At 31.8% G+C, this 19856-nt stretch overlaps 1 protein-coding gene across 1 annotated transcript in view; it reads right to left on the reverse strand.

Moving 5' to 3' along the window:
* FAT4 (FAT atypical cadherin 4) overlaps nucleotides 1-19856 on the reverse strand; it is a 173623-nt gene that overhangs the window by 15776 nt on the left and 137991 nt on the right. The window contains exons 10-12 of the mRNA XM_027064111.2: nucleotides 9451-9555; nucleotides 5219-5526; nucleotides 860-945 (exon numbers count right to left, since the gene is read on the reverse strand). Of these exons, the coding sequence (XP_026919912.1) occupies nucleotides 860-945; nucleotides 5219-5526; nucleotides 9451-9555 (499 nt within the window). The remainder of the gene's footprint in view (nucleotides 1-859; nucleotides 946-5218; nucleotides 5527-9450; nucleotides 9556-19856) is intronic.

A 19856-nucleotide genomic window follows, 5' to 3' on the forward strand; every position in this document is an offset into this window, starting at 1 on the left:
AAAGATAAGTATATTAGCGCCAACATGATAGATTTCAGTAGAATGTTTAGCTTTAAAAAGAGTGAATATAACTTTCTGGCATGTGTTATAGTGTGGTAAATTTGAATGGAAAATATTATCTATTGATGCATATTCCCTTACAGATTTCTACAGGATTATTAGGTTTTCAAGGCATGAAAAATAATAAAACTTATGGAAGTGACATTTTCAGCTAGCCAAATGGGATGTATAAAACAATGCTGAATTAGCAAGAAGCAGCATAACATCAGAGAGAAGATAAAGTGCAGCAGAAATAGTGATTATATTAATGTTAGATTAATGTTAGATAATATTAATGTTAGATTATACATTTTTCTTCCCCACAAGATGATAATAATGTCAATATGTTAATTAATATCATAGATGATATGTCAATATTTATTTTTCTCTGTTGTTATTTCTGTTAACATCACTTAGGTTTTAGATGGCATAATTCTGTGTCTCTTCCTGAGGTGCCATTGAAAAGTATCTGTGGATAATTGTGGTATACAACTTCCAAAGGAGGTAAAGACTGGGATCTTTAGTCTAGCCTTGCAGGACCCAGGTCATAGGCAACAATTTCATGATCTACTCAAAGAGCACAGGCCATGTTAGTCTTTCCTTCCTCTATTTGTCCTCATCTCTCCCATCTCGTGTCACACCATTTTTACATATTTTTTATACTCATTATTAACTTTTTATTTACAGAGTAAAAATTCCTTTGGAGAGCATAAAATATTGTAAACTCTCATAACACTTAGCATAATAAAATTATTTTTAAATGCAGAATTTCCTTTTTGAGGTCAAGTAATAATAAGATCAAATGAATAATTTTACTTACCAGTCATCTGAAACTGCCACATTACTGACAGTGCAATACCCTGGTTCTTGGTTCTCAGAACAAGAGTCCACAGTTAAGGAAGCTGCCTATAAAGTAGGAGAAGGAAACATTCATCCTGGGTTCTGCTGTCCCTATTGTCCTTTTCGGCCAACACTGCCCAGTACTTGTTTCTACGTGGACATGATTTTGAAGTTGTGATAACATTTTGGCTTAGTATATTATGACATAATACACCTATAATATCAAATTTTGGGCACATATTTCTTTTACATGTCTAAAACTGTGACATTATAAGAAGTGGGAAGTACTTTGAAAAATCTTCACCAGGCCCCTTGTGTATAAGTGAAAAACCGATAGGGCACCTGGGTGGCTCAGTGAATTGACAGTCCAGCTCTTGATTCTGGTCAGGTCACGATCTCACAGTTTGTGAGTTTGAGCCCCGTATCGGACTCCATGCTGACGGTGCAGACCTGCTTGGGATTCTCTCTCATCTAGTTGATATTTTCAACTAGAGAATATCACATAGATATTTATGAATGACTCAACTAGGAAAAAAAAAACACTTTAGATAGTGGCATAATATTTTGATAAATCTTAACATAATTTTCTGATTTTCTAAAAGCTTCATGATACAGAACGTCTGAGGGGAAGTTTTATTTGAATAACACCCTATGCAATTTAATCGTCAGAGTTAAATGTGCTTTCTCGTACTGTTGAATTTTTCTACCAGTACTGCTGTAAATTGACAGATTTGTATCCTGTCTATTCAGTGATTCAAAGCTGAGAAGTTAATGATTTTGCCAGTTTCTAACAAAATCCCTTTGAACTGTAGAAAATGACAGATTCAAAATCCAGTAGGGGCCTCCTTTTGGGTATTTTCTAAAATAGGAAGATACTTTTTTCCTCTGACTGAAGTACTAATGACAAAGGTATTTTTTTCCACATTTGGTATTATTTAAAACTTGATAGCCACATACTACAAATGAACTGAAAGAATTTTTTTTCTATCACTTTTGGCATACACATAGTACCTCTTTTTTTTTTTTTTTTTTTTTTTTTTTTTGCTTTCCCTCTTACTCCCAAGTCCTAAATTTAGGTAGAATTAAATGGTCATAAAATTTAAAGGGGCCTTGGAAGTCATCAGATAAAATCACCTATTCTACATAAATGGCTGTTGACAATATCTTAGCAATATAGTTATCTCCCACCTGCTATGCCCCATTAGGATGCTGTCATTATTAGGAAATCATTGTGGCTAATGTAAGCCCCAATATACAATATCGATACCAGACTCCATATGCTTGTTCTAATTCTGTCTGTTTCAATAATGCCAGAGTAAATGGATAATCAGGAATATTGGACTTTTCTAAATTTGTATTCTCCTAAAGGTCTTCCTCTGAGAATACTAGTTTGGTATTAGGCTGGTTTAAAAAAGCTCAGGCAGGAAGGTGCATACTAACTTATTACTAACCTAAAAAATTATTATTGCCAAGATTTGCTTGTTATACCCCTATTAGAATTCACTGAAGTCAGTATGATTTTTTAGGCACTACTCATAATTAAAATTTATTGAGATTAAAACATTTTTTCTAACCTCAAAAGGATGTATGGAGCCATGTTTTTGAAAACTCAGGATGACTAACATTCAACAAGCACCTATTTAATATCAAATATTTAAAAATATATAAAATATATAGATTTTTATAAAGGAAACTATATGTAAAATATATAACAATATATAAAATTTTAGATAGAATTTATATTAATCCTTTCAATAATACCAAAATGTGGAGATATTATTCCCATTTATAGACCACATTTTGATTTTCTGCCCAACCCCTTTTCAAAACACAACCCATCTTGAATTATTATCAAATACAGTCTCCAAATGAGTATTTTTCAAGTAGATTTTTTTAAAAAATTATTTTTAGAATATCAATGTTTTAAATTACTGTTACTAGGGGCACCTGGGTGGCTCAGTTGGTTAAGCTTCGGACTTCGGCTCAGGACATGATCTGGTGGTTTGTGGGTTCAAGGCCCAGGCTGGACTCCTCACTGACAACTCAGACCCTGGAGCCTGCTTCAGATTCTCTGCTTCAGATTCTGTGTCTCCCTCTCTCTCTGCCCCTCCCCCCTTATGTTCTCTCTCAAAAATAAATAAATAAACATTAAAAAAAAATAAGTTACTGTTACTAAATGTTATTCTCGTTTTGGTCTCATTTTCAGAATATTGGGGGTAATTTTTTAAGTAAACATTTTATAAATTAATATATGTTAGAATAAAGTTATAGTTACAGAATATTAATACCAAGTTCATAAGAAAATGGAAGACAATATATAAAGTAATATAATATATAATTTAAATGATTCATAAATTTTCACTAATACTTTTATTGTTTCCTCACTTATATTTTAATAAACTACAACTACTAGCCTTGTAAGACCCTGAATGTAACACAATGGATATGGAGATATCAGTGGATGAATATCTGAACATCTAACCTTGATGATGTTGATAAAATCATCTGATCATCTTTATATCCATCATCATTCCTTTTTTTTTTTTTGTCCTTTGTGTTTCTGTATTTAAAAAATTGTTTAAAATCTTCTTCTCTAAGTTATATTAGAGTGGAGGAGAGAAAAGCCATTGTATCTGATGCCATTAAACACACACACACACACACACACACAAAACAAACAAAACAAAACCCAAAAAAATCCCACATGGATTTAAAGTACTGCTAAAAACAAATAGGGAATTTGATCCTTTGATAAAGATTGTTTGTTATTTATATTTGTCAGAAAAAAAATCAATAAAATAAGATTCCTCCTGTCTTATGCCTTTATGAAATTTGTAATTAGGAAGGGCACAAAAGTTTTTCTTTTAAAACTGTGGATCACAGAAAAAATAGCAGAAATATTTTCTATGTTCTTTCTATAAGTTGCTTATATGTAGTCCAACAATATAAAGTGGTCCCAAAATTTAGTGTCCAAAAATTTCTATTGTCAGACAAATATATGATTCATTTGATCAGTTTCAAAACTATATAGCTCACTGTATTTTTTATATTTTTCTATATTGTCACAGAGCTGAGACATAAAACTATAATCATTTAGATCACATTTCTTCATTTAAAAAATGATTTCAGAGCATTTATTTTGTTCTTTTGGCTAATTTTTATTTTAAATATTTATTTATTTTTGAGAGAGAGTGCCTAAGCAGGGAAGGGGCAGAGAGAGAGAGGGAATACAGGATCCAAAGTGGGCTTTGGAGCAGAGGGGCTCCAATTTATGAACTACGAGATCATGACCTGAGATGAAGTCGGATGCTTAATCTACTGAGTCACCCAGGTGCCCCAAATGTTTATTTTAATACATGACTTCAACCTTTAACTCTATTTCTATGCAGGGTAGAATGTAAATTTTAAAGAGCAGTTATCATTTTAGAAGTTTGATGATAAAATCCAAAAATATTTTAAAATAGTTTTTGTTAGCATTTACTTTTTCAAAAACCCTTGATAGTTGTTGAAAATGGGGGTGGGGAACCATGAAGAGACAGTTGGTAAGTAAGTAAATATATGTGTGTGTGTGTTTGTGTGTGTGTGTGTGTGTGCGCGCGTGCGTCTTCCCATTCTAGATGTATTGCTTTGTATCAAATGGTTTCAAACACTTACAGGTAAAATACATCATGCATTTTCCTTTTTAAAGAAAAAAATACTTGTTTAATGAACACAAGTACTAAATAAATACATACCGTCTTGCTGTAACATGAGAGCCATATAATTAAGTGGAATATAATATGGAAATCTTGAATATTACTGAGTTTATAATTCTAAAAATACTTTAGCTAGTCAGCAAACAGAACTTCATTTTATCGCAGTCTCATGTGATAGACCTCACAGATGACAGCGTATTGAGGAGCTAAGTGCAGTAAGGACTACTCACGACTGTTTTGGAATATGTGTTAGCATCATCTTTTATCAGTAATTAATTTACAGAAAAGTTTTCTTCATTTGTTTTTAAATTGTTTCTTCAGTTAGGACAAGGATACTTACAAAAGTAGCCATTTTAAGTACAGTTCTGACATGGTCTTAAACATATATAGGAAATGTATAAAATGGAATATTTATGCACTAGGGTGTTTTATTTACTTTGCTTCCTTTTATTATTTTTGAGACAAGTTGTTTTTTGTGACAGGCATAGCTGTCATGAGCAAAAGAAAGATTATTACCTACTTGTGGCTATAGTTCATACCAAAACTGGTTAAATTTGAACCTTAATTCATGCTTTAACTTGAAGGCCTGATTGACTGGATGTACAACAATAAAACAAGTTTTAACGTAAAATGAAATGTCTTACCATTCCTGCTCTCCGGGCAATCACAGTGTGAAAATGTCCATCTGACACTTTCTTCATAGTGGTGAGTTTATATGTACCACTGCCTAAATTGTAAGAGAATCTTAATCTTTCTTCAGCAATTTCAAGGGCCAAAAACTCAGCCCGGTCCCCTGTCTGGTTGTCATAGTTGTAAAGCAGTAAAGCATGACTTTTAATAGTTGCAAATTTGACATAAATATAGTTGTTATTGGGGTCCAAGCTGGGAAATTCCATGTATGACAGCTCCTCAAATCCATAACTGTTCAACTCACAGTGCTTTCCAAAGACACCTGTAGATGAAAAAATTGACAAATTGACACATCAAATTCCAGTGAAGTTTTAGTAAATGATTTTGGTTAAAATATTTTTATGTTGCAATAATGAATCAGGCTTTACCAGCCTTATTTTGTATTATTCTCCAAAGAATATTGTCTAAATTAAATTGAAATAGAACAAATCAATGATCTTTAAGGCATATGAGAGATGATGAACTACTGTACTTGCTTCTCTTTGGCCAACTAAAAACCATACCTAAGTAGGTCCCATTTCTAAAAATTAGAATTAGTGGAATGGAGTATGTCTGAAGTTATTTCTTCCCTGGAAAACTTTCAAAATTAGTTTGTCACCATTTTAAAAGTTCTAATATGCTGTAATTTTCAGCTGAGATACTTCCCTTACAATACTTAATTCTTAAAAACAATTTTAATTCAATTGATGGTAAATTTTGTTTTGACCTTCAAAAAGAATTAATCACTATACTCATGGTATTTTCGAGAGCCACTAGATTAGGGAACTACTGCTTTTAGGAAAGGAAATAACTGTCTTAAGTTTTTTATCTCTGTCTTGCTTTATACCTTCTTTGGGTATGATTTACAACAGGCTACTTTAAAATAGCTTTCTGCTTTTTTTTTTTTTTTTTTTTGAAATCCAGTATCCCCACTTGTTTGTGCTGGTTCTTTTTCAAACTTGAAAAATGAGTTTTATTGATGTTACAGTGCTACGCCAAAATTCTTTTCCCACAAATATTAGTAGACTGTAGCAAATGATTGGAAAATTAACCCATGCCAATACATCATGATTCTTATTAACTGGCAAAGGTTCTATTCCTTAATTTTAGCTGTATATCTCTTGTAAATGCGTTAAATTTAGTCAGGGAATTGTTAAGCTAGAAGAAACTAATGCCATCATTTTACAGAATATTTAAAACTTGCCTGAGGTCACAAAACCATGGGAGACAGAGCCAGAATTTGAGGCCAGATCTACTGATTGTCTAGTTGTTTTAACTACATCACATTTTATATCCAAATGTTCTTTAAATTAAAATGGCCTAGAAGTTGCTGTAAAAGCCTGTGTTGTTTATCTTTTCCTTCTCTGTCAAGGCTGAGATAATAATCATAAATATGTAGGAAATATGCATATGAGTTATTTCTAAACATTAGCCGCATGAAGGAAAAAGCAAACATATAATACAAATTATATCTATTGTCAATATTTCATACATTTATTTGTATATCATAAATATATGATATATATCATATATTATTATATAATTAATAATGTGTATATATATAACATATATACACAAATTTTAAATTTTATTTATATTAAATGTTCATTTACTATATTACGTATATCTTGCTTATATATACAGGAAGAGTAATGAAAGTTAAAAGAAGAAGCAGAGATGGAGCATAGAAATGAAATAGACTATTGAATAAAAAAATTGTGCTGTGTGTTTTCTTAAGGCTCTTCTAATTAAAAATATGAACACGTGCTTAAAAATTGATTTATGCAAAAAGAATATACATACTGGACAGATGTCCTACATTTTTATTCAAATAGGCACTAGATACAAATTGATTCATGAAAATATTTGTTTATGGAATATTTTTCTTAGAGAAAGGTACATTCCTGTTTTTAAAATAAAATAAAATTCAATGAAGATTTTAACACAGCCCTCCAAATGAAATGTTGTGAAATAAATCTACATAAAGATCAGGTGAAATTATTAAAATTACTCTAATAAGGAATATTTTGTGTGTGGATAGTTATACATATATATACATACATAGGAAGTTATAATTATGCAGGCTTCCTTTATAAAATCGTAAGCACTTTATGCTTTTCTAAAACAAAATCCAAAAAAACAAAAATCTGAAAAAATTTTAAAAATCCAAACAACAAATCCTTCACTGATGAGAAAGTAAACAGTGCAAAATTTTTTCCCAATTTCAAAATTACAGTTAGGATGTTGTTTTATAGGATGCATGTGTAACTACCTCCAGCTATTTGTTTGAGGCATTCCATCTGTCATTTGTATTTGTATGGTTCACCCACATTCAATTTGAAAAGGAAAATACTTTATCCTTTAATTCTCTCTGGTCTCCAGTCATGTATTATTGTTTTAAGGTTTTCCGTTTTCTTTTCTTTTATAAATCTTCAATTGCCAACTGACAATGTCAAAGTTTACATAATGTTTGTTTGTTTGTTTGTTTGCCACTGGAAGAAACAGTGGGAGAAATCTGCTGCCAACTGTATGTGATCTGCCTCCAATTTACATTGTTGTGCTAGTCCGCTTTCCCTGGGGAACTCAGGTAGGGTGAAGGCAAGGTCCATTTGGACCCCAAACACTTTTGCCCAATAGGCAACGATTGTTGTATCAGCTACACTGCAGCAACGACTTGTTTCTATTTGGTATCAATTATCTTAAATCTTCATATTTGCAGCTGAAATGCAATGCAATCTCTAAAAATGTAAAAACCTTCTTCAGTCACTTGAAAATTCATGTTTTCCGCTTTGCATTCCAATCCCCTTATCTTTCATTCCAAATACAAGTTAAACCATGAAACCTGCTTGTGGTTATCTATAGAAAGCAGCACCCTTTAGGATTATAAGAGATTACTGAAAGAAGTTTTTAGAAGATCTAAAGTTGTGGTTATTTTGACCTTAATCTACTTTTCACTGCTTCAGAGGCATTGTTGGTGAGAATCTCAAAAAAATTTTTTAAAAAGCAGGGATCCTGTAAATGTCACTGAACTGAAAATAATATTGTGTTCTAGTTACTATATCATCTTGGGGTAGTTTTGTTTCATTTTTATTTTTTTGACTTTAGAGAAAGTCTTCAATTTCTGGACCTCAGAACCACTGCTAAATGCATGGCTCACAATTAGATACTTATATTCTGTTTTCCTTTATCATTCTACTGATGTTGTGCTTTGCGAAGATAAAACTAGATAGAGTCATGGAGTTATTTGAAAATGAATTAACACTACATTTTACTTTTACTAGAAATCTCAGATTCTGTTTTAAATTCTATTCTCCAATATATGTTGAGATTCACTTTTCAGAGTCCATACAGCACAATGATATGCTCATAAGACTACAAAATATCTTTCTCTTCTCTTGTTTATGGAGAGAGATTAGGGTCTTTAATTACTGTAGGACATCTGGGGATGAATACTATATTGTGGGGTAAGGTATCTCTTAAATAAATGGAATAATCACAAAGCGCTGAAACAACCCAGGTTAAAATAAAAGCTTGCTCCAAAGTTGTTTTCATAGTCCTTGGTGGTCTCAGTGCTGGATAACATTTGAGTGAGATCTGAAAGAAATCTTTTAGTTCATTCCAGTATGGTCAATAGACACTAATGTGTTAAAAAAAAAAATTGTAACAACTTTCTTTTTCAAAAAAGACATTATTAGTCTGAATTTTGATTAGTTATTTGTTAGTATCTACAAAAAGCCTGTCATGAAAATTGCATGTCTAGTTATTAAATCCTTCTATTAGAAGTGGATGAATTAATGTAAAAAAAAAAAAGCAAAACAAAACAAAAACCAATTCGATTAATTATCCTTAAAGATTTTAAGTAGGGAGTGATGTCATAGAGTGCTTTAAAAGATTTTTTCTTTGATATGTTCCAGGCTAAAAAGAAGTCATCCATAAATATTGAAGGGAAATGTCCTGAGGAGACAACATCAAATTCAATTATCTTGCATCAATTGCTTTTCTAGTAATAATCAAAGCAATATATTCAAGGGCATTCCATAACTAACTTTTTAAAAATTATCAAACCTTTGTACCTTCATTTTGCTAAAACCTCCTGTGTAAAACAACTAATATTTTCTTAATCACTCATGGCCACAATAAAATAAAATTGCTAAACTGTATGCCAAAATAGATTGATATTTTATATCAATAAATAAGCTGAACTCACCAAATGGACAATGGCAATAGTATGACTCCACACCACTTTGGCAGGAACCTCCATTAAAACAGGGGTTACATTCACAGTAATTGACTGAAGATTCACACAGTTTCCCTGAAAAGTATCAAATTCATTTTTAAAAATCTTATGCAAACATATTGATACCATTACTGCATCACCATATGTAAAAATCTGTTCTGAGAGATCATATCTTGGAGAAAAGAAATATAAGAACATTTTACTTGCCATGAGAAAATTGGAATACCTCAGAGTTCAAAATCCTATTTACTTGTCTCAGCGTAAAGATGTGCATTAAAATAGTTGGGAAATAATTTGTATAATCATCTTGGAAGGAACTACTGTTTTCAGGAAAATCACAAATGTGAACATATTTAAATGTTTTCACTGAACTTATTTTCTCTTGTCAGTGTTGCTTCTTTTTTCAATTTTATAATGAGATTTGAAAGTTCTATAGTATAATTCTCACTGTAGAGATTTCCTTGACTCAGATTTTTTTAAAGGTAAGAATCAATTTCGTTTAGCTTATTTGTCAAACTAAAATATTTTCCCTCTCCGAAATATCCCTTCACTTAAAAATTTCTGTTGTAAAACAGAATAAGAAATCCAGAAACACATCATATATTTCAAATACTTAAGATTTACTCTTGACTACAAGTTATGGATACCTTGTCTTTTTTCTAAAACATTCATACACAACCAGCACATCATTCAGTATCCAAGAACTCCTCATAGATCTTAAATCCATTAATATTAACTATTACTGGCCATCTTCTAAGATGGGGATATGGCAGTCAAAAAAAAAAGCAGATAAGTGTCAGAACATGGCATTTCCATTTTAATGGGGGAGATTAATCCAAACAATAGGAAACTTTTATATTTCACAGATGAAAAAGAAGAGGCTCTTGAAGTCTAATATTTTGCCTAAGAAATTGCAAGACTATGGCACAAGACCAATGTAGGTCTGCTCCCATATCTAGGTTTTGCAAAGCTGTGGGTGAATACTTAACCACTTGGTAGGCCAAATTTAGAGTTTATGGTCAGTCCTATCTGTTTTTGGTTGTTCTAATGTCACTTTTCTATAATTTTAAAATACTGTAATGACTTATTTGTTAGAATAGCTTCTAGTTTTCCAATTCCCAGAAAAAATAAGATGGTATAGAGTTCTTTGTTAATTTCCACTTAATGATATGAGGGTTTAGTTATTTAATTAAATAGAGTTTTTTTCCAGAAAATTATTTTCTACTTCCTAGTATAAGAACTAGAAATGTTTCTATGAGCATAGATAATCCATTTTATCATGATTACTATGCTTAAAACATAGTCAAAATTTTGTTTAATTTAGTTCTGTTTTTGTGGCTTGATTATGTAGCCACAATTGTTCCAGTTAAAATTATAAGCATGAGTCAGAATGCATGACATTGCTAACTAAACATGTTTCTCTACATCATAGGGTCATAAACAACATTTTTTCTTTATAAATAAAATTGGGAACCTCCTTAAAAGGTAAAACAGTAACAATTTTAGAATACCTTTCCATTCTAAAGGGAAATAATGAAAATAAACAAGTTACCAATCTACAGGCACAGAAATTGGGTTTTAAGCATTATAGCAATTAGTTACATTTGAGAAACAGGCAGAACTTTATTATAAGCCTGTACAATATCATAAGAGAGATGCTATGTCATAGAACTCTTTCCTGTGGCATTTTCCAATTGGATTTCTGACAGACCATTCTAGAGAAGTGAATTTTTTTCTTTAATAAAATATTAGTATTGCCCAATAAATAAGGTCTATGGGCTGTACTTTTAATTATTTATTTGCTATCAGGAAAGTCATATCCACTACTTGTATTTTTCTCCACTATAAGAACATACATAATTTTCACATGTGCTATGGAACTAAATAAGGTTTAATTTTCTTTTTTTTTTTTCCTTTTGAAAATTTCTTTTAGAATTATGTTAAAAGTAGCATGTATTGAGTACAGTTGTTCTTGAACAATACAGGGTTTTTAAGGAAGCCGACCCCCCCCAGTTGAAAATCCACATATAACTTTTGACTCCCCCAAGAATTAATTACTAACTGCCTGCTGTCGATCAGAAGCCTTGCCAATAACATAGTCAATTAACACGTTTTATATATGTATTAATACACTGTATTTTTATAATAAAGTAACCTTGAGAAAATAAAATGTTATTAAGAAAATGAAAAGGAAGGAGAAAATACGTTTATAATACTGTACTATATTTATCAAAAAAAATATATATATATACATGTGAGGTGGACCCTGCACAGTTCAAAAGTGTATTGTTTAAGGGTCATGTGTACATAGATTAACATACTGGACAAATGCAGTCAGTAGAACACTTATATTGTGAAAACAAGTTAGTGGGTTCCAAAATTACAGCTTTACTCTTTGATGACTGGAAACGGGGAGCAAAGAGTAACCAATTTAGGGAGCACGGGCATGAACGATACTCAAATATTTGGACTTAAATTTCCTCCAAGAAAAATATCTGTGTATAAAAGCCCAAGTCATTGATACTATAAATCTCAAATACATCCTCTTTAGAATCCTGTTGGGAAAGACTACCTTTTAAACTTGTGGTGTAAACAACAACAACAAAAGAAAATCAGGTGTTTTTTTTTTTTTGTAATTTATATAAATTAGCTATCTTATTTACCCCTCACAAAATTAGAATTTAATATAGACATCTGAATTTAATTTAAATATATACTATAGGCTATTTCAGTCCAAAATTAAAAATGGAAAAAAAAACCCAAATTAGGTAGACTTACTCATGTATTAAAACATATAGCAACTATGGAAATTGCAGAAGAAACTACAAACTAAGAAAATATTAGTTTGAGAATGAATTTCTTTTAAAAGTTAAAATAAATTCTCAATGGAATCTGATTCTTTGAGTATACAACAATTTAAATAGACAGTTGTAAGAGAAAAATTCAGTCTTTCATTTTACGTTTTAATTGAAACCAGAGTTTTATTTTCTTACTTTTCCCTAGTAGATAAATATTTTTAAAAATGTGAAAAGTGATTTTGGTAGGGGATAAATAAATGGATTTATTGTTGAGTTTGAGAAAAATAGTCTTAAATGTTGGTATTACAGTATGTAAATTATTTACCATTCAAAAATTTAGTTTGAGTACTCCATTTAATGAGGTTTTTTTAATAATTAGTGAATTTAAAAGAAGTTGCCATACTAGATACAAAGACATAGTTTAAAAAACTCAATGTTGAAATTTAAATTATTATTAAAAAGACTTGTGTAATGAAGGAAAGATGTCATAATTTTACGTAGAATCAAAAGAAAGCCTTCAGTTGCAAATTTCTTAGGTTTGGAAAGTTCATGCTCTATTATCCAGTTAGAAGTCAGCAGCAAGTTCTGTAAACATCTATCTACTTAAATACTCGTGTTAATGGCATAATGTTTATTAGAGAATGCAGCAGTTTGAATTACTCTAACATAGAAAATAATCTGATGTGTTGGAGAATCCATATAAAGCTAAATCTTGGGTCATTAACTTAATTAAAGCTGCAAGTCTATTAACAATATTTGCCATAGCCTTGAGGCTTTGAAGTATACTGATAAGGCTTGCACAAAGAAAAGGATCTCAAACTCAAGGATCTGGAACTCAAAAGGCCTTGTTCTATTAAGATATGTTAGTTGTGACAGCAATTGTTTACAAGCTTAAACTGGTCTAAGTCCTTTGACATCCATCAATTAATTGTGCTGATATAAATTATTTATCATAGATAGAAGGATGTGTGCTTCAAGAAGTATAAGCTCTTAGCACCTGGAATGCTGAACATAATGCATAATTGGAGGCCAGTGTATCTACAGACTTTCCAAGGTTATAGTTTAAACTTACAAAATAGATTTAGTATGTATCTTCACGTTTGGGGCAGAAGTTATGATGAATTCATAAACTGACCGTTCTGTGATCACCTATGGTCTTTTCAACAAGGATGCATATTCAAGAGTCATTCATTCCAACGGAACATTTCAGTGTTGATTATGTGGAGCAGCACACTTATTCTCATCTGCTAATTTGTCCAGCTATGAGAATATGATTTCTGATATCTGACAGTCCATGTAGGCTTCACTTTAATATCTTAGACTGTACGTAATATATTATATCACAACAAATATTATTTTTGCACCTCTTGTATTTGTACATAGGTAGAAAGGAGACTATGTGAAACTATTAAAGTCCATTTTATATCTAAATTGATTATACTATTAATAAATATAATTCTACAGGAATGCAAGCTGGTGCAGCCACTCTGGAAAACAGTGTGGAGGTTCCTCAAAAAACTAAAAATAGAACTACCCTACGACCCAGCAATTGCACTACTAGGCATTTATCCAAGGGATACAGGGGTGCTGTTTCGAAGGGACACATGCACCCCTGTGTTTATAACAGCACTATCAACAATAGCCAAAGTATGGAAAGAGCCCAAATGTCCATCAATGGATGAATGGATGAAGAAGAGGTGGTATATATATACAATGGAGTATTACTCGGCAATCAAAAAGAATGAAATCTTGCCATTTGCAACTACGTGGATGGAACTGGAGGGTATTATGCTAAGTAAAATTAGTCAGAGAGAGACAAAAATCATATGACTTCACTGATATGAAGAGACAAAACAAAAACACTGATATTTAAGAGACAAAACAGATGAACATAAGGGAAGGGAAACAAAAATAATATGAAAACAGGGAGGGGGACAAAACAGAAGAGACTCATAAATATGGAGAACAAACTGAGGGTTGCTGGAGGGGGTGTCGGAGGGGGAATGGGCTAAATCGGTAAGGGGCACTAAGGAATCTACTCCTGAAATCATTGTTGCATTATATGCTAACTAATTTAGATGTAAATTTAAAAAATAAATAAAGTAAATTAAAAATTAAAAAATAAATAAATCTAATTCTATGATATATATGTTATTTATTCTGAATATTTATGCTTATAAGCTTTTTTACTATTTTTGCAGAAAGTAGCTTTTATTCACACTATTAAATGTTTCCTATTATTGTGAAAAAAACTATGAAGATAGCTCATCTAAATATCCTAATCAAATAGTATTTTGTTTTATTACATCAAGAGAAAGCAAAAATATCATGTTTAAGAACTGCTAGAAAGAAAGACAAAGGGGAAAAATATTTTATTTTTGTATTTTAAAACATGTACAAATACAATTTCAATGAGGCTACAGATGATGATGTATAATCACATTCATAATATCCATGACAAGTTTACAAATACATGTTTGTTTTCTGCAGAAATAAGAAGCATTTAAGCTTCTGGAAACCTCTTATTAATGCTTTTGTAAGTTGCAAATCATATTTTAAAGTAAAGTAATCAAAACAAGAAATGAGCCACTCTTCCGTATCTCCCAGAAATTTTCATTTCCTATCTATTCGCTACATTTTGTTTATGTTCTATGGTTTTCTTGTCACATGATCATTGACAACATCCATGTATGACTGTTGTGATTTTGAAAGAATGACTCAGTTACAACTCCCATCTTCATGAAAGCAAATGTTTGCCAAGTTTTTCAGTAAAATTACTATGCACAACCTGTTTATAACTTTATATATGTCTGGAAAAAAATTCCTATTTATACTGTCAAATGTCATAAAAGTGATGAAGGGACATATCTCATCCTCTGAAATATCAGGACTTACTTGAGAGCATAGGAAAACTTCTCCATATGGTAATACACCCTGGCACGACTCCAAATACCACACCTAAAATGCATCCAGATGTGTGAAAGTGGATGGGAAAGGTTAAAGGGGCTATGAACTAATTCTGTTAAGAGAGACCCAGATTTGGGAATAAGCTCCATCTACCTGCTGCATTTTATAACACCATCCATTCCTATGTGAATGACTTAATGCAACATTGTGCTACAAACAGTGGAAGCCTAGAGCAGGAAGACAAATGATAAGTGGTTACTGACTCTAATTGTGCTTTCTAATTAGTCTTCTTAAATGCGAGAAATTTTCATTTGTATAAGAAAATAAATACTGGATTTGTAGTTGTTAATTTCCTCTGGAGGAGGAACTGAGGCATGTTATGAACTTCTGAGGTATGAATATATGAAAGATATTCTCTTTTGATTTACTGAGGTATATATCAACAATGATGTAATTTCTGGTATTGTTAAATCTTGCGAAAATCTAGAAATTAATTTTTCACATGTCCTATACTATTGATTCATTCTGTCGAATAACCTGTATTATAGTGAATCAAAGTTTCACTTAGTGATATAAAAATTAAATTATAGAACAGTTTTTTAATAATGAAACATGAAGTGATTGTTACTGAATATGAAGTCTCACTATTTTTTTTTTCAATTTCCTTTTGGTCATTTTTCTAGTAATTAGGAAAAAGAGATCAGAAAGACAAGTTATACAAGCAAATTCATTCCCTCTAAATCACTCATTCATTTTAAAAAAATCCTTATTTCATATGTATTATGTGATGCTATGATAACCAACTGGAAAATAAAATTTAAAATATATATATGGTATATATATATATCAGGACTATACTGGTGGCAATGTGGTTTAATCACTACATCCCTTCATATCTTTTTATTGTGTTTGTTCCATAATTTTCATTTTTATACTTATACCTCTAGAGGACGTTCACACAAAATCCTTGTTCAGCTAACACTTAATCACCCCCTGTAGGATTCTTAGGATAAAGTCTCTTGGTTTGTGTCAGTGCATAAGCCACTCACTCTTTCAATCTTCAGCACAGTTTCTAACTTCATATGAAATATGCAGTGGTTGTGTGTGTGTGTGTGTGTGTGTGAGAGAGAGAGAGAGAGAGAGAGAGAGAGAGAGATGGGGAAATATCTGAGGATTATTTTAAACATAAAGTTTAAGAAAATCTCACAGTTTCAATTTGTAATGCCACAGACTTTAAAAACCGTTAAAGGGGGGATGCCTGGGTGACTCAGTTGGTTAAGCATCCTACTTTGGCTCAGGTCATGATCTCACAGTTCATGAGTTCAAGCCCCACGTTGGGCTCTGTGCAGACAGCTGGGGGCCTGGAGCCTGCTTCAGATTTTGTGTCTCCCTATCTCTCTGCTCCTCCCCTGCTCACACTCTGTCTCTCTCTCAAAAATAAATAAATATTAAAAAAAATTAAAACCATTAAAGAAATACAGATTAAATTACAAAACAGTAATAAATAAAAAATATAGGTGATTGGAAATAGTTCTCATGATCTGATATTGATATACACAGGCTTTGGAGAAAGCTTTACTAAAGCATTAGTACTTAATTAATATTAACAAAACTAAAGCTGACTGCAATAAATATTTTTAAAAATTCATTCTATGAGGTACACATATGCTTAAGTATCAATCTTGTCTTATGGCTGATTAGCTCTTTAAGATGTTTTGATGCATTTGCTCCATCTTCCTTAAGTCAGGTTAGCTGGTAAAGACTACCTGGAAGGAATAACTGAAAATGATCTTTCAGGCATTACCTTTACAAAGAATTAAACAGATACAGACATTTGAACAATACATTCTTCATTTAGTGTATGGAATAACAATTTGTCACTATGTTTCCTATAAAACAAAACAAAACAAAACTATCAGACTTGAATGATCTGCTAGTTTTGCTGGATGGACTGTGCATGTAGAATTTAAAACAATGAATTACATGATTTCAAAAAATAAAAGATCCATATTAATCATTCGACTTTGTGTTTTTACATCATTCTTGATCAGTTGGATTATCTCCATGTATGCAAATGAAGACTAAAATGAGCTACAAAGAGGGACAGTATGTAAAATTACATAGTAATTGCAAACTATTTTTGTAACTTCAAATAACTTTCGTAACAGACAGAGGTTATGATCTAATCTTTGGAAGCTTTGGCTCTAGAGTCACCTGAGTGTAGGCTAAGTTTTCTACAACATAAAATAGGAGTAATAATAGTATCTTTCTATGCCAGATATTATCTCTTGACACTCAGCATCATTCCTATCCTTCTGAAGTACAGGGCCTGGGAGTCACAAAACTCTCTTTTCTAGACTCCTGTCCAGGAGGGCTCAGGTTTAGATTCTGCCAGGGGGTGAGTTGAATGATATCTGAAGAGTGAAAGCAAAGCAGGGGCTGTTTTGGGACTCTGCAGACTGCAGGTAGACAAGATGATCAGTTGCGGTTTCTTGCAGTATCTGCAACGTTCTTATTGCTGAAGTTAGTGGTGAATTTTCCTGACCTTCATTCTTAGGCAGTTTAACGATATTGTAAGCCATTTCCAAGTACTAAGTACCTTCCTACCTAGAAGTCTGGAAGTAATTTCAGTTCTTGACCAATCTCATTCCAATACACTATCTTATATGCTTTTTGTGAGGATCCAGTAGAAAAACGTTCAAAAAGTTCTCAAAAGATATCATGGACTTGCCATAATACTCTATAGCAAATACAAACAAATGTGTGATGAAGAATCACATATAGAAATCACATATAAGAAAAAAATATAAAAATTGTATACATATAAAAAAGTATGTGATGAAGAATCACATACATAAAACAAAATAGAAAGGAGCCAAGTTTATAGTCAAGACTCATTTAGACCATCTTCTGTTCCATGCAAGAGGCAAGTTATTTAATCTCTTTTAACTGATCTGAGACCCAATATCCCAATGTTTTTTCCCTTAAAATAAGAATAATAATAGTGATAATACAGTTTCATTGAATTTTTAGAACTAAATGAGTAACTAAGTGAATAATAATGTCTATGATGCAAAGACTTTAAGGTGCTTTTTTTTTTTTTTAAGTTTATTTATCTATATTGAGAGAGTAGGAGAGAGCACAAGCTGGGAAGGGACAGAGAGGGAGAGACAGAATCCCAACCAGGCTCTGTGCTATCAGCGGAGAGCCCAATGCAGGGCTTGAACTCATGAACTGAGAGATCATGACCTGAGCCAAGATCAAGAGTGGGATGGTTAATCAACTGAACCACCCAAGCTCCCCTAAAGCAGTGCTTTAAATAGCCACCTAATAAATGATATGCATATTTCATAATGAAAAGAAAGGTTTTCCTAAAAGTTTCAACTACTACATTTAGAAAAGTAGGCAATGTACATTTAAATCTAATGTAATGAAGAAAGAAAGAATTAATGTTAAAGAATTAGTTCTATGCCGAATCATGAAGGAACATTTATTCTGCAATCAGCATATGGTGATTTTGCTCATACCCACGGTACTTTCCCTGTTTCCTATCTACTACCAAATGCCTTCACACATTTTTCATTTTAGGACTAAGTATAAACTCATTTTAAATCTAAATGTGAATGAGCATATTATACTAAAATGGACAAAAATAATCCTTATTGTTGAATTTTCAACAGAGGAAGTAATTTTTGGGGTTGGAGTAGGAAAGATTGAGGAAGATTTTCTAGAAATTCTGAACTGATAACTTAGATGGAGCCAAATTACTCACGATGCTAAGAATACAACTGTAGTAGGATTCACAACTTGTGCATTGAGGCTTCTGTCTTTTTAGAAATTCTGTGCTGCCCCTCTCTAACACCACTACTAATACAACTAATTTACATTACTAGTTATTGAATGCTGGACACTCTGGTGGGCGTTTTACAAGCATTATCTTTATTCATTACCACAAGCCTGAAAGATAAGTAAATACGAGTAATCTCATTTTGCAGATGGAGAAATTGAAGGTCAGCAAGGTTAAATGACTTTCCAAAAGCTATAGTTAAATCAAATACTATCAAATTCTTGATTGTTTTCATTATACATTATTGTTGCACCTTTTCTTCATCTATACTTCAAGGATATTATTTTAATAGGCAAAGCTTGTATGTTAAACCTTGACTCATTCACACTTGCTTTATGTCACTATCAAGCAATTCAATTCTTCAAATATAAAGCCATTAGTATATACATGATGGGCACCTATTTGAAAACACAATATCTAAATGTATTTTTTTATAAAAACTTCTTTTGAAATATTATTCTGCAAGATATTTACCAAATTAAAGAAAAACAAAACTATGTCCTGGTTTTATCTATTTCGCTGGTACTTTAAATTGTGTTTATAAACCCTGCAAAGCAACCCATTGTAATATATATGGACTAACAATGTATAGTGTGCAAATGACAGCAGAGAATTTTTCTCTCCTCAGACTTATTAAAAGCATAATATTTACACACATTGAAGGTGCACCAACCACTGATCAGTTAGTAGATAGATGATAGAAGACAGCCAGCTAGTTAGCTGGATAATTAGAGACAGAAACTTATAGAGATATATGTATATTTGTACATCATACCCTGTTGAAATGCCAAAGACTAGTGAAACATATTTGCTGCTGTATGTTT

The sequence above is a fragment of the Acinonyx jubatus genome, chromosome B1, assembly GCF_027475565.1.
Source record: "Acinonyx jubatus isolate Ajub_Pintada_27869175 chromosome B1, VMU_Ajub_asm_v1.0, whole genome shotgun sequence".
Taxonomy (NCBI): domain Eukaryota; kingdom Metazoa; phylum Chordata; class Mammalia; order Carnivora; family Felidae; genus Acinonyx; species Acinonyx jubatus.